The sequence below is a fragment of the Scomber scombrus genome, chromosome 22, assembly GCF_963691925.1.
Source record: "Scomber scombrus chromosome 22, fScoSco1.1, whole genome shotgun sequence".
Classification (NCBI taxonomy): Eukaryota; Metazoa; Chordata; class Actinopteri; order Scombriformes; family Scombridae; genus Scomber; species Scomber scombrus.
This window is the reverse complement of record NC_084991.1, coordinates 114278-126660: the sequence shown is the minus strand read 5'-3', so window position 1 is coordinate 126660 and position 12383 is coordinate 114278. Positions and strand designations below refer to the sequence as shown.

General features: G+C 39.5%; 1 protein-coding gene across 1 annotated transcript in view; it reads left to right on the top strand.

Annotated features, from left to right (window-relative positions):
• The window catches only part of rint1 (RAD50 interactor 1), a 65149-nt gene extending 52984 nt beyond the window's left edge, over nt 1-12165 (top strand). The window contains exons 13-15 of the mRNA XM_062443373.1: nt 1028-1208; nt 2198-2316; nt 11278-12165. Coding sequence (XP_062299357.1) covers nt 1028-1208; nt 2198-2316; nt 11278-11491 — 514 coding nt within the window. The 3' untranslated portion in view covers nt 11492-12165. The remainder of the gene's footprint in view (nt 1-1027; nt 1209-2197; nt 2317-11277) is intronic.
• Nucleotides 12166-12383: the final 218 nt, after the last annotated feature.

The window sequence follows — 12383 nt, the reverse complement described above, 5'->3', positions numbered from 1 at the left end:
AACAGATACATTTTTGGCCATTTCCAGGCCTTACATTTTAACAAACTCCTACATTTTTAAGTCTTTCGTCTCCAAATTTACTCTGTGTCATCTTAAGCCCTTTGTGGTGATAAGTTATTAAAAGCTAAAGTCTAGAGGCACGCAGGTAGTCGAGTGGTTAGAGCGCATGCCATATACGCAGCCGACGTAAAAAAAGGTAAAGTCTGCATCAAACGCCCTTACCATGACACCACGCCAAAGTCTGCTCATTCGCCATTAAGCAGGAAGCTGCTTTAACTTTAACAGACATGTTCCAATCATTTGCGGTCTTAGTGTGCCATTTAGTGGAGAAAACTTGTATTGATTACGATTACCTGATAAGGAACAGGGGCTTATTTTTTCAGTTTTAAGTTTATTGACTGTAGTTTTATTATTATATTTTTAGGCCACACTCCAACTAACAACTTACAAAGCAACCACACTAATGCCATTATCATATACACACTACAAATGTTAATAACATGTACACCCACATTTAATTACACCTTTACTTTTTCTCAATCATGCACATTTATGTCTGTCACCTCCACATTTATTTATGTACAACATCCTTACACAACACCCTAAAGATAACATAGACATATACATTATTACAAGTTACACCAAGACAAATTGCCACCATTTTTCCACACACTTTGAAACAGCTAAATCCATGCATAAATACCCTACATCTTCCTCAGTGTTAAACTAAATGCCTTTATCACATCATATTCATGACTGGTGTGATTTTTCTCTGCATTCCCTTATGATTAGTGGCTGTGTGTGTTCCTTTGTGGCTGTTTTCTAGCTCCACATAGTGAACACAGGAAGTGTTATTTCACCAATTCATGCAACATCCAATAATAGCATGCGTGTTAAGACGTCTACATGTGCGCGCCCTGCGACGGCGCCACAGCACGACGTGCGTGGGGGGGCGAGGGCCCGTTCATCACTGCTTGCAGCTTTAATTATGGATTTCTTCTCCTTCTTGCTTGCTCTCTTTTTTTAGGTGGTTTTCTCTACCATCCCTACAGGACCAGTCTGCCATGTCCTTGTCTAGTTCAGCATGTCCCATGATGCTTTGTGTGAGGGACAGATTGTTGAACCTTCATCAAATCCTAAGTCTTTCTCTGTTCCAGCAGGCTTGGCAGGCCCTTGCCGAGAGACTTGACAATTTTCTCTACCAGGATGTAAGAGATAAATATCTGCCTGATCAATTACACTGTCTTTGTTTCATGTTTATCACCTGTTTAGAAGTAGGTTAAATAACTTAAAAATTATACAGTGACATACATAAGTATATACTATAGCAAAGGCAATATTGACATTTCAATCTAGATTCTGTCTCTAAATTTTGATTTTGGAAAAATTGCAACTAGTGTAAAAAAGACATCATCTTGGTCAAAATTTGGGGAGTAGCCTTGCTATATGAATGGCAAAAAAAAGTAGCAATAAAGGGTCGAACACTTCACTGCTCATAAGTCTGTAGTATGCCATTTATTGAAAGTCAATCCAAACCTATGGCAGGTGATACAACTGGACTAAAGGATGAAGAATAACAAAATTGACATTTAGACATTTAGATAATATCTGGAACACACAGTATTATGAGAGGAGTATTTCATGATATTTTATTTACAGATATTGATTTAGTGAGTGAGTGGGGCAACTAACCATTTTCTAAGCCCTATCCCCTAGTTATGGGTTGTGTCTGCCAAGTTCTCCATTGTAGCACTGCATATGCAGTATATAATTATAATAGTGGCGCTTCATTTTTGGAACATTGAGTCCTTTATTTCTAACAGAATTAGAAAAAAGCTGGCAATTTCAGCTGGCGACAACTGCAACAATTGATGTTGATGATAAGTGCGAAATTGGTCAGCTGCAGCAAGCCAGCTAGTTAGATTTTTGAATGATTGTGGATGGGTTAGTCAAAAATGAGTGGTTAGAGGAATCTTACTGTAAATTTGGTAGTTTCTCCATCAATTTCTTATTCTTCATTATTATAAGCTTTAAAATGAATGCAACACATGCATTTATATCTTAAAACTGCTATTAAATAATATTGTTAATTGTTAAATAATATTGTTCAGCTAAGCATGTTTTCTAGACACTAGTTTGCAGCAGCAATGACGTTACAATGAAGTAGGCTTAATATATTCATGTGTCTCTCTTTCAGGTGATCCTGTCTAATCATTTCAGTGATGGCGGGGCAACTCAGCTTCAGTTTGACATGACCAGAAACCTATTTCCTCTGTTTGGTCACTACTGCAAAAGACCTGAAAATTTCTTTAAACAGTAAGTATACATGTTTGTTTGTGTGGAGGATGAGAAAAGTAATTGAAATACCACATATGTGTACATGTGTCGTCATGCATGTGTGCTTGTCTGCCTCTTTAGCTTTTTTCATCAATGTAACACATGCGCATGCTCATGACTCTTTGAACATAAAATGCATGTATGTGAACATGTGACTGAATATTTCTCATCGGTTTGTTGGTCTGTTTGCCGCACAAGGTGTTTATTTATTAATATCAAATCTCTATTTCAAAGATTGTGAATACAGCACCATGGCTGTACTGTGAAAAAAAGGCCTAGTTACATGAAACATTCAAAATATACTGATACATATACACAACAGTTCATGATTTCTTTCTCAGTATAATATTATAGGCTTGCGTAGTGACAGTTGGTGTGTGTATCCTGTCCACAGTCACACACACACACAAATCAATAGGATCAATTAGGACCCCATGGTGTGGACTACCGCATTGTGGTATTCCTTACTTCTACAAAAGGCTTGTTTAAAGTCCCCCTACAGAACTGCATTTGGTTGATTTTACTGAGCTCAGAGGTTGGTGCTACAATGACTTATTTGTTTTGTGCTGGGATTTGTGCTGTTTTCACATTCATCTGCTAAATGGAGAAAGTGTCACAATGATTTTCTTAAATTAGAGTGTAGGCCATACAGTACATATGTGCAGGATTTTGTGGCATCACAACTAGTCTGCGGCCAATTTTAGTCCAATATGCAACTTAACGATTATGATATGGAAAACGTCAGGTGGTTGAAGCCAGATGAAGACAATCTTCCCACCCAGCTGTTTCATGCAGCAGCATTAGCATTCACACATGGTCTGTGACAAGCCACTTTTTCCTTGTTAGAAGATGGCATCTAATGGGGAAAATCAATTTAATTAATTGTGTATTGTTTTAGTTTTGAGGGGGAGAGCTCTTGCTCTGAAGGAGAGAGAAGCACATCGAAAATCAACATTGAAAATATTAGGTCCAGGACAGGAACCGATCAACCCAACGTCTACTAGAGACTAAAATCACAATAAGAAATATCTATTGTATCTCTGTTGTATTGAATTCAGTACAGATGGAATTACTTCCTTAAATTTAGTGACAACACTATCAGACAGACATCTAGTAAGAATATGTGTGTCTAATGACGTATAGTCCAGTAACAGAAATGTAAAAGTTATTAAATTATGGACTGATACAAGAGGATTTTGAGGGAAAACTATTAAATGTTTAATTTCAATACCATATGTCACAATACCATATGTCCCACGAGCATGCAAGCGTGTTAGGTGGTCTCCTTTTAGCTCCTGCAGTAATTAATATTATTGGTGCTTGGCAGACTTTGTGAAATTATCTTTTATCCCAAAGTTGTGTAAGAGCTCTCGGACTGTAACTATGCCAAAGCCAGGCCAGAAAACTATATGTCCTCTTCTACAACGGCTAACCCAACGGCTAAGCTAGCTAACCGCACTGATGAGAATCCCCTGCCGCCGGCAACTTTGATGTCAACTACAGCCGCCGCTGACTTTCAGGCCGCTATCGACAAGCTAAGGAATGAAAACCTCGAGTCGCTTGCAAACCTTCAAAAATAGTGCGGGGCAGCTATCTCAGCTCTACAGCAGGTGGTTGATGAGCATGGGAAAAAGATTTGAGATGTGGAGGAGTCCCTCACCGATACCTGTGACCAGCTTTCGGGGCTAAGCGAGAAGGTGGCGCAGCTAACGAAAGATAACGAGGCCATGAAGAAACAGCTAGACTACCTGAGCAACTACACATGAAGAGAGAACATCTAGAGATGCCAGAACCGATTAACTTCATCTGTAACCTCCTTGGTGAAGAGTTTGGCCCTAATGCTTTTGAGATGCTTATTATTATTGTCCGCGTCCACTGGACCGCCACGCCCAGATCAGCAGCTGGGGACCGACCAAGACCCCTTCTGGTTCGGATGCACAGCTACAAAGTACGTGAGTTGGTGCTGCGCCTTGGCAGTCACTATGAGGGACCGATTCTGTACCAGGGCAAGCGGATCCACTTTTTCCTGGACGTCAGCCCGGAGGTGGCCCGGCTGTGCTCCTCAACCGCAGGGGAGCCCACTAACTTGGCTGATACGTGACTTTCCAATGGGTGAGCTATTTTTGTTAAACCAGCTGTTTGCCTCTCAGATGGTGTTTTGAGTCCCGCAACTGTTAATGTACAGTCACTATGTGATACACTTAAGTATCCGATTGTGGTCTCCGACAACTATCGACTGTCTGCGAGTTGTTGGTTTAAAAAAAAAAAAAGACTGATTAGTCTGGGTTAAAAGTTACCTGTTCAGTGTCACCTGCTATGTCAGGTGGTTATAAGCCACGCTAACGTTTTCATCATTGCCTTTAAAGCATTACTTTCTAAATGGTTTGGGCATGTTAAGTCTTATTTCACTCGTACTTAAATTGCCTACCTTATGCTGTCACGATTGTGGGTTATTTATGTTTGCATTTTTTCATCTCCTTGTTTTGTAAGATGATATAGCTGCCTTTTGCATTTTTCCTTTCACAGCTATAAAGTTTTATTGCCTTATTTATTTATTTTGTCTCTGGCATGAGGCTTGGTTTCTGTTTTTTCTTTCCCTATACTTTTGAGCTCCATTTTAGGTCATTAGGATGACCTGAATTTGGTTTAGTTATGTGAAGTCTGTCACTTAAAAGATCCATTTAAGTTTGCTGTATTCCTGTTTGGTCAGGATGCTGCTAAACATGCATCACATTATGGGTGGGTTGCCTTCACCTCATGGGGGAGGTGAAGTGCCTGTACTTTTGTTCAGTTTTGGTTGCTTTTTTGATCTTGAACTTTTTTTTTGTGTGTGTGTTTTTTCTTTTTCTTTTTTTCCAATTTTGTGTGCGCATGTGTGTTTTGTTATTCCCCCACCCCCTCCTCCCAAGTCCAGTTATTCCTGCTGCTTTGTCACCGTGAGAAGTAATTATGTCAGCAAACACTTTTACTCGAGAATGGCATACAAACTTGATCAGCTGGAATGTTAACGGCCTAAGCAATCCTGTAAAATGGAAGAAGGTTCTTCAGCACCTTCAGCACCTACAAGCAGGCATAGCCTTTTTACAGGAAACACACCTCCGTACGTAAGACCACTTTAGGATTAGAAAGGGATGCGTGGGGCAGCTATTCCATTCTAACTTTCATTTCAATAGGAGGGGCACTACAATCCTCATCCATAAGGATGTTCCCTTTTCGGTATCAACCTGCATTGTGGACCCTAATGGTCGCTATGTAATGGTATCTGGCACTCTTTATAATACTTCTCTCGCACTGGTCAAAATCTTTACAACCAACTTGGATGATGCTAATTTTTTTAACCACCTTTTTAGCTCTCTACCAAATCTGGATACCCACCTCTTAATTCTTGGTAGTGATTTTAATTTGGTTCTAGACCCAAACCTTGACCGCTCCTCCAACAAACCACTTCCTGTCTCTAATTCATCTAAAGTAGTTAAATCATTTTTGGAATCTCATAACTAGATTGACCCTTTGCGCTTCAAATTCCCATCCTCCAGGTGGTATTCTTTCTTCTCAACCGTCCATAACTCTTTTTCGTGAATTGACCTTTTCTTTATTGATGCTTTCTTACTGGGCTCGATGAGAACTTGTGACTATCAAGGTATTGTCTTTTCTAATCATTGGCCACTTAAACTTGAGCTCGCCTTACAGGTAAAAACCTCTAACAAGATCTTGCCGCTTTTTCTTGAAATTGACACATTTCTTGAGACTAATCCTATATCTTACATTTCCTCGTCTATTCGGTGGGAATCCTTAAAGGCTTATCTGCGCGGACAAATAATCTCCTATATATCTCATGTAAATAAACTCCATAAAAGTAGAATCTCTGAACTCACCTCCTCCATTCTCCATTTGGACCAACAATATGCAGTAAATCCTACTCCCGAGCTCCTCAGGGATAGGACTGCCTTACAAAGTGAATTTGATCTTCTAACGAATCAGCATGCAGCGGAATCACTTCTTAAATCTCGGCAGAAACTTTACGAGGACGGCGACAAGCCTACCAGGCTTTTAACTCATCAGCTTCGCCAAAAGGCAGCCTCTGGTAGCATTCCTGCTATAAAAACCCAAACCTATTTGTTGATTTATTTAATAATTTAAATGTTCCTCAATTAAACCAATCACTTGAGGATACTATTACCCCTGAAAAATATATAAACATCTATTATCTCATTGCAGAGTGGGAAGGCTGCTGGGCCGGATGGCTTCCCTTTTTTACAAAAGATTTTCAGACAAGCTTGTTCCTCTTTTGTCTTTTCAGACAAAATCTCTTCCTCCAACATTATATCATGCCACCATTTCACTCCTGTTGAAAAAGGACAAAGATCCCCAGTGCTGCTCTTCCTTCCGGCCTATAAGTCTTCTTAATCAGGATTTCAAAATTCTCGCTAAAGCTCTAGTTCTTCGTTTGGAATTGATCCTCCCCTCCATCATCTCTGATGATCAAACTGGCTTCATCCGTGGTAGACAGTCATTCCCCAATGTGCGACAACTACTTAACATCCTACACACCTTACCAGCATTCTAGTTTTGAAGCTGTCATTTCGCTGGACTCGGAAAAGGCTTTTGACAGCGTCGAATGGGACTACCTTTTCTTGCTTTGCTTTTTTTGGTTTTTGCCCCAATTTCATCTCGTGGATCAGGCTTTTATATCCTTCACCCATGGCCTCTGTCCTCACTAACCATCTAATGTCAGATCATTTCAGACTGCGTAGAGGCACGAGGCAGGGATGCCCTCTGAGTCCCCTCCTTTTTGCAGTCGCTATTGAGCCTCTCGCTATAGCTTTAAGACAGAGTGAAGAGATGGAGGGAATTGCTCAGGGAGGTCAGATCCATAAGGTCTCCCTCTATGCAGATGACCTCCTCCTTTTTGTTACGAACCCCGACACTACTCTTCCTCACATATTTACCTTGCTCAACACTTTTGGGGTTATTTCAAGATATGAGCTTAATTTAAATAAAAGTGAATATTTTCCTTTAACTCTCTCCCCCTCTCCCCAAATTAATATCCCCTTCAATGTTGCAAAGGACTCTTTCAAATACCTTGGCGTGACTCAAAACTCTTCCGAGCTAATTTCATGCCTCTTCTTGAGCGCTTCAAAACAGACTTTGCACGATGGGCAGCTCTTCCTCTCTTTGATTGGCAAGCTTAATTCAGTGAAGATGAATACTCTCCCTAAATTTATTTATTTATTTCAATGTCTCCCCATCTTTATTTCTCGCTCATTCTTCAAAACACTACATCAACTCATTACAGGCTTTATTTGTGGGCGGGCATTCTTTAAAGATGTTAAAGCAATTAAAACTTTCCCTGGGCACTCAACACATTTCTCTCTTTTCCCCACTCTCTAATAACCCCTTATTTGCCTCCTCTATTCATTCTTCCGCCTTTAATATCTGGCTGCCAAAGGCATATAAAGTCTTGGTCATCTGTATGTAGACAACATCTTCCCCAAACCTCAGAAAAATGTAACTTACCGCGTCGCCATTTTACAGGTGAGGGATTTTGCTAGAAAGAAATTTCCAGATTTCCCATCTTACCCTCCTAAAACCCTTGGTTTTGACATCACAGATATTTGGGACGTGGCCCTTGATTACATACACTCCTCGTCGATATGTGCACGTCACAGTCTCATTCAGTTCAAAGTATTGCATCGCCTGCATTATTGTAAAGCTAACTTGGCAAGAATACCTTGATACAGACACCACCCACCCACCCCTTTTGTTTTTTGTTTTTTCTCTTTTTTTTCTCACTTGTTTTCTTACAACAAGTAAGTTATATTACAGCATATCTTATCTCTATATTTGCTTGCTTGTACTTGATGCTTTAGACCGAATTCACCATTGCGCTTTGTTAATTGGATGTTGATGTGTTTTTTTTCAGATTTTTGTGAGTAACTGCTATTTTATTTACAGCTGATTTATTTGAATGAGTTACAATGTAAGATCATGCCAAACTAGTTGATGTGGTGGGTTTTTTTTAGAATTTGAGCATGTTTAATTATTTGGAATAAGCCTTTATGGTTACACCACTTTGACATTTTTGTCATAATCCTCTAATATATTCTCAAAATGGATTAAAAGCAGACATTTTATGCTGGGTCCTCAAGAAAAGAATGTGTGGAAGTTATCAATTTGTTTATTTTCACATTTTAACCCTTTTACATTTGACTAAACCACAGGGACACAAAAAAAGTAATGTCACGTCATTGAAAATAAAACAGTTCCTCACTGAATTAGCAGAGCTTTGTTAGCAGTGTTGAAAACTGGTTGACACACCAACACATGGAGTCATTTGGAGCTGTTTGATCAGCAGAAGTAAGAAATAATGCAGGGAGGAATTGCATAAGCAGAAATAGCTACAGTGAGATGTTTGAAGAGCTGCAGACAACCAGCCCACCTCCAACAGGTAAACTACTTATTTTGCCTTTCACACCTGTGTAATGGAACCTCAAAAACAATAGAAACAAACATGACAAGCAGAGTATTGAACAGTCTGAAGCTGGTGCTTGCTGTTTACAGGGATTATATCTACATACGTTTACCTCATTATTTGACACTTTGGCCACATCAGCATAATAGGTTCCCTTCAAAGAGGGAGAAGATGAGGTCCTTTTGAGAATTAGATGTTTTTGTTTGGTGGGGTTTTTTGTGGGGGTTTTTGGAAAAAAAACATCAGACAGAAAATATTATTTCATACAGAGAATTTTCATATGTAACAAGTTGTAATGTTTTTTTATACTTTACAATTGAAGACATCCACCTCACCAAACACCTTCTCCTTCTCCCAATATCAAAAGTTAAGTGCAGCTTTGTGTCAAACTATACCACAAACTTATAACACTGTGCACTGTAATGTCAGAGCTTACTCTGACATTACAGGGAAGTAACTTTGGGGGGTAAGAGTTTGGGGGAAGTGATCAGAATAAAAATAAGGGGTAATTAGGAAATTATGGCGCTTTTCCACTATACAGTTCTAGCACTACTCGGCTCGACTTGACTCGGTTTGGTGCCAGGAACGACCTTTTCCATTACTATAGTACCTACTCAACATGGGCGGGGTCGTCATAGCACGGCTACGCAAAACTGCATTGACTTTGTTTTATACGCGACACAAACACAAACAATGGAGGCGATGTGTACTTGCTGCTGTATGTGGCTTTTTGTCACACACAAAGCAAGAAAATTGAGCCGTATGTCTGTAACACTGTTGCCGGTATTTAGAAATGCAGGGTTTGATTCTTGTGTCGGACGGCTCATGACTCTTCCAGTGAAGAGACTCTGACCAATCAGTGGCCGGCAGTCTGTTGACATCACATTTAGTATCGGCTTGCTTGGAACCTCGGCAGAGCAGGTACTAAAAAAAGTACCAGGTACTATCCCTAATGGAAACGCAAAAAAAACGAGTCGAGCCGAGTAGTGCTAGAACTGTATAGTGGAAAAGCGCCATTAGGTAGGGATTGTGGTTTGCTTTCCTTGTGTATATTATGCTGCATGTTACATGGATTAAAGTTATCAGTCGCTATGACGGACTGCCGAAAGGCCATATATGAGATCAATGCAGATCCGATGAGAATTACAGAGGTATAATAATAATATATAATGTCATACCCTACATTATTATCACAACAAACACACAGAGTGGATTTGGGCAGCCCGCGAGTCAATTTCCAAATATCTATAAATTGGTGTTGGAAGCAAGCAGACTATTACTGCATCTAAATGACTGAATTAAGTTGTGACAACATTCCACCTCTCTGTCTGTGTCTGCTGTACACAGAGGACTCAGCTCCACCCCCAAGACGGAGGAAAGGAGCAGCTAACGTTAGCCTCTGCTGCTGTTAGCTGTCATCACGCTGCTCTCCTTTGAGAGTCTGTTCACGGCAGGAATGCTACTACTTTATTTCGCCTCAGTGTTGTATATAAAAGGTCCAGACACTGAATGGAGGACAGAGTTGCTCTGCCAATAAATGGCTACAGAGGTAGCAGCGGTAGGGCGCTGTTGTGTTAGCTGTTAGCTTCCCCACACACCTCCACCCAACCCTGCAGCTCCACCTCAAACACCTGCGTGCTGTTTAAAAGTACATGGCAGCAACATTATGCTGGTTTTGGTTGGTTCAATGTAAGAAAGCAAAGTGTTAATAGAGATTTTCCTTATGGCTATGATGATGATCTTTGTATTAAACAGCCGTATGTTTCACCTGGTGGAGCTGAGCCCTCTGTGTGTGCTGCTCACACAGAGACAGTGAACCAGGTGAAAACTGTAGGTGACAATTACACTAGTTATGTTACTGTACGTGCAATAAAATCTACCAGAGTAAAAATACAAGAAGAGTCATTTAATTTAATCCACCCAAAATACAAGTGGATATTTGATTTTTGTTTTACACTACAAAATGTTAAATTGAAATACAAGCTGTTTTTTTTCTTATTCAGCAGGATAAAAATTTGCCATTTTCTCAGCTGTTTCCACCTTGTTTTACCTTAAATCCTAGAAAGCGACCGTAAAAGGGTTTCTATGACAAGGTACTGTAGATGGTGAACAGTTTATGACTTGGTCGGGGAAAAAAATTCAGTCAGAAGATTTGTTTTTGCTTTAATCCCTGATGTTACCTCTGTTACTAGTATAGTGGCAACACTGCTACAGCTGTAGTGTGTCTGGCAAGAGAACCATCTTTTGCACATGTGTAACAGTTTTTGCTGTTGTCATGATGGATTAGGTAAAATTATCATAGTAATCATGAAAAAGAGCAAAGTGGAAAATACTAACAAAATACCTAAAATTGAAGAGTACAACACTGATAATTAAAGATTATTAGCCCAAGTGAACATGATAACTATATTTCTACCAAAATTATGATTATTTTTGCCACCATCTGCTCTCTCTCTCTTTCTCCACAGTGTTAAGGAGGCGTGTATCATCTTATGTCTTAATGTGGGCTCTGCGATTCTACTAAGGAATTTCCTTAAAGAGTCAGAAGAAGAGATGAGAGATTGGGCAGGAGGGGGTGATCCTCCACCAGAATATGCATTGAATGAGTTGGGGGTTTACTGCTTGGCACCCTGCGACGTGTTGATTCTCCTCAACCTCAGAGCCTCCTGGCCAGGACAGTAAAATCTCCTGTGGATAATATGTGTAAGTGTAGAGAGTACACACGGCTTGACAATGTTTTGTTTTTTGTTACATTTTGCAGTTAGCATTCATCTTTTTTAGTTGATTATATTGAACTGTCATTGTAATAATTTTGTCATTATTGTGTTGCAAAATATTTTGGGACTTACCACTGTCATCTCAGTTGAATAATTTATACCACACATTGTCTGGTGGCCTGTGTAATAAATCTAGCCGCAATTTTCTCACCTTAATGATTTTTATTTGTTTGATTTGTGTGTCTATATGCCTCTTTGTGTAATAACCTAAAGGTTCAAGGCTTTCTGAAAATGTACATTTTTCTTTACATTTAGTCATTCACAGTGCTACTCACTGTGAACTGTGTATCCCTGACTAAAAAAAATGTTGAATGCATTTCCTCATAAAACATTTGCAAAGACATTAGGGTAAAAGTTTGATGCCAGCATTGTTTATATTCATGTTAACTTGCAACCAGTCTTCTTATTGCTATGTTTCCTGACTTTACTTTGAAGCTGATGTGTCAGAAATGAGAGTCAGTCACACAATTGCACTCACCATTTTTCACACATTCCACCAACATGGTTCGTTGAATGGTTCGACAGGGAACCTGTGTTGCAAGTCGTACACTCCTCTCTTTCCCTACATTTCCTGTCTCCACAATTTCTGTCAAATAAACGCAAAAAAGTATTCAAAGAATTTGACTCCAGTTATAGTATATTTACAAAAAAACAATGCAGAAATTTACACAAGGACAACATGCTGAACAAATATAATCAAACATATTATGGATGAAAAAATAAATACATACATATAGAAACAACAAGTGGATGCAAAATATACACAGGTTAAATTGTAAACACAGTACAAATAGTGC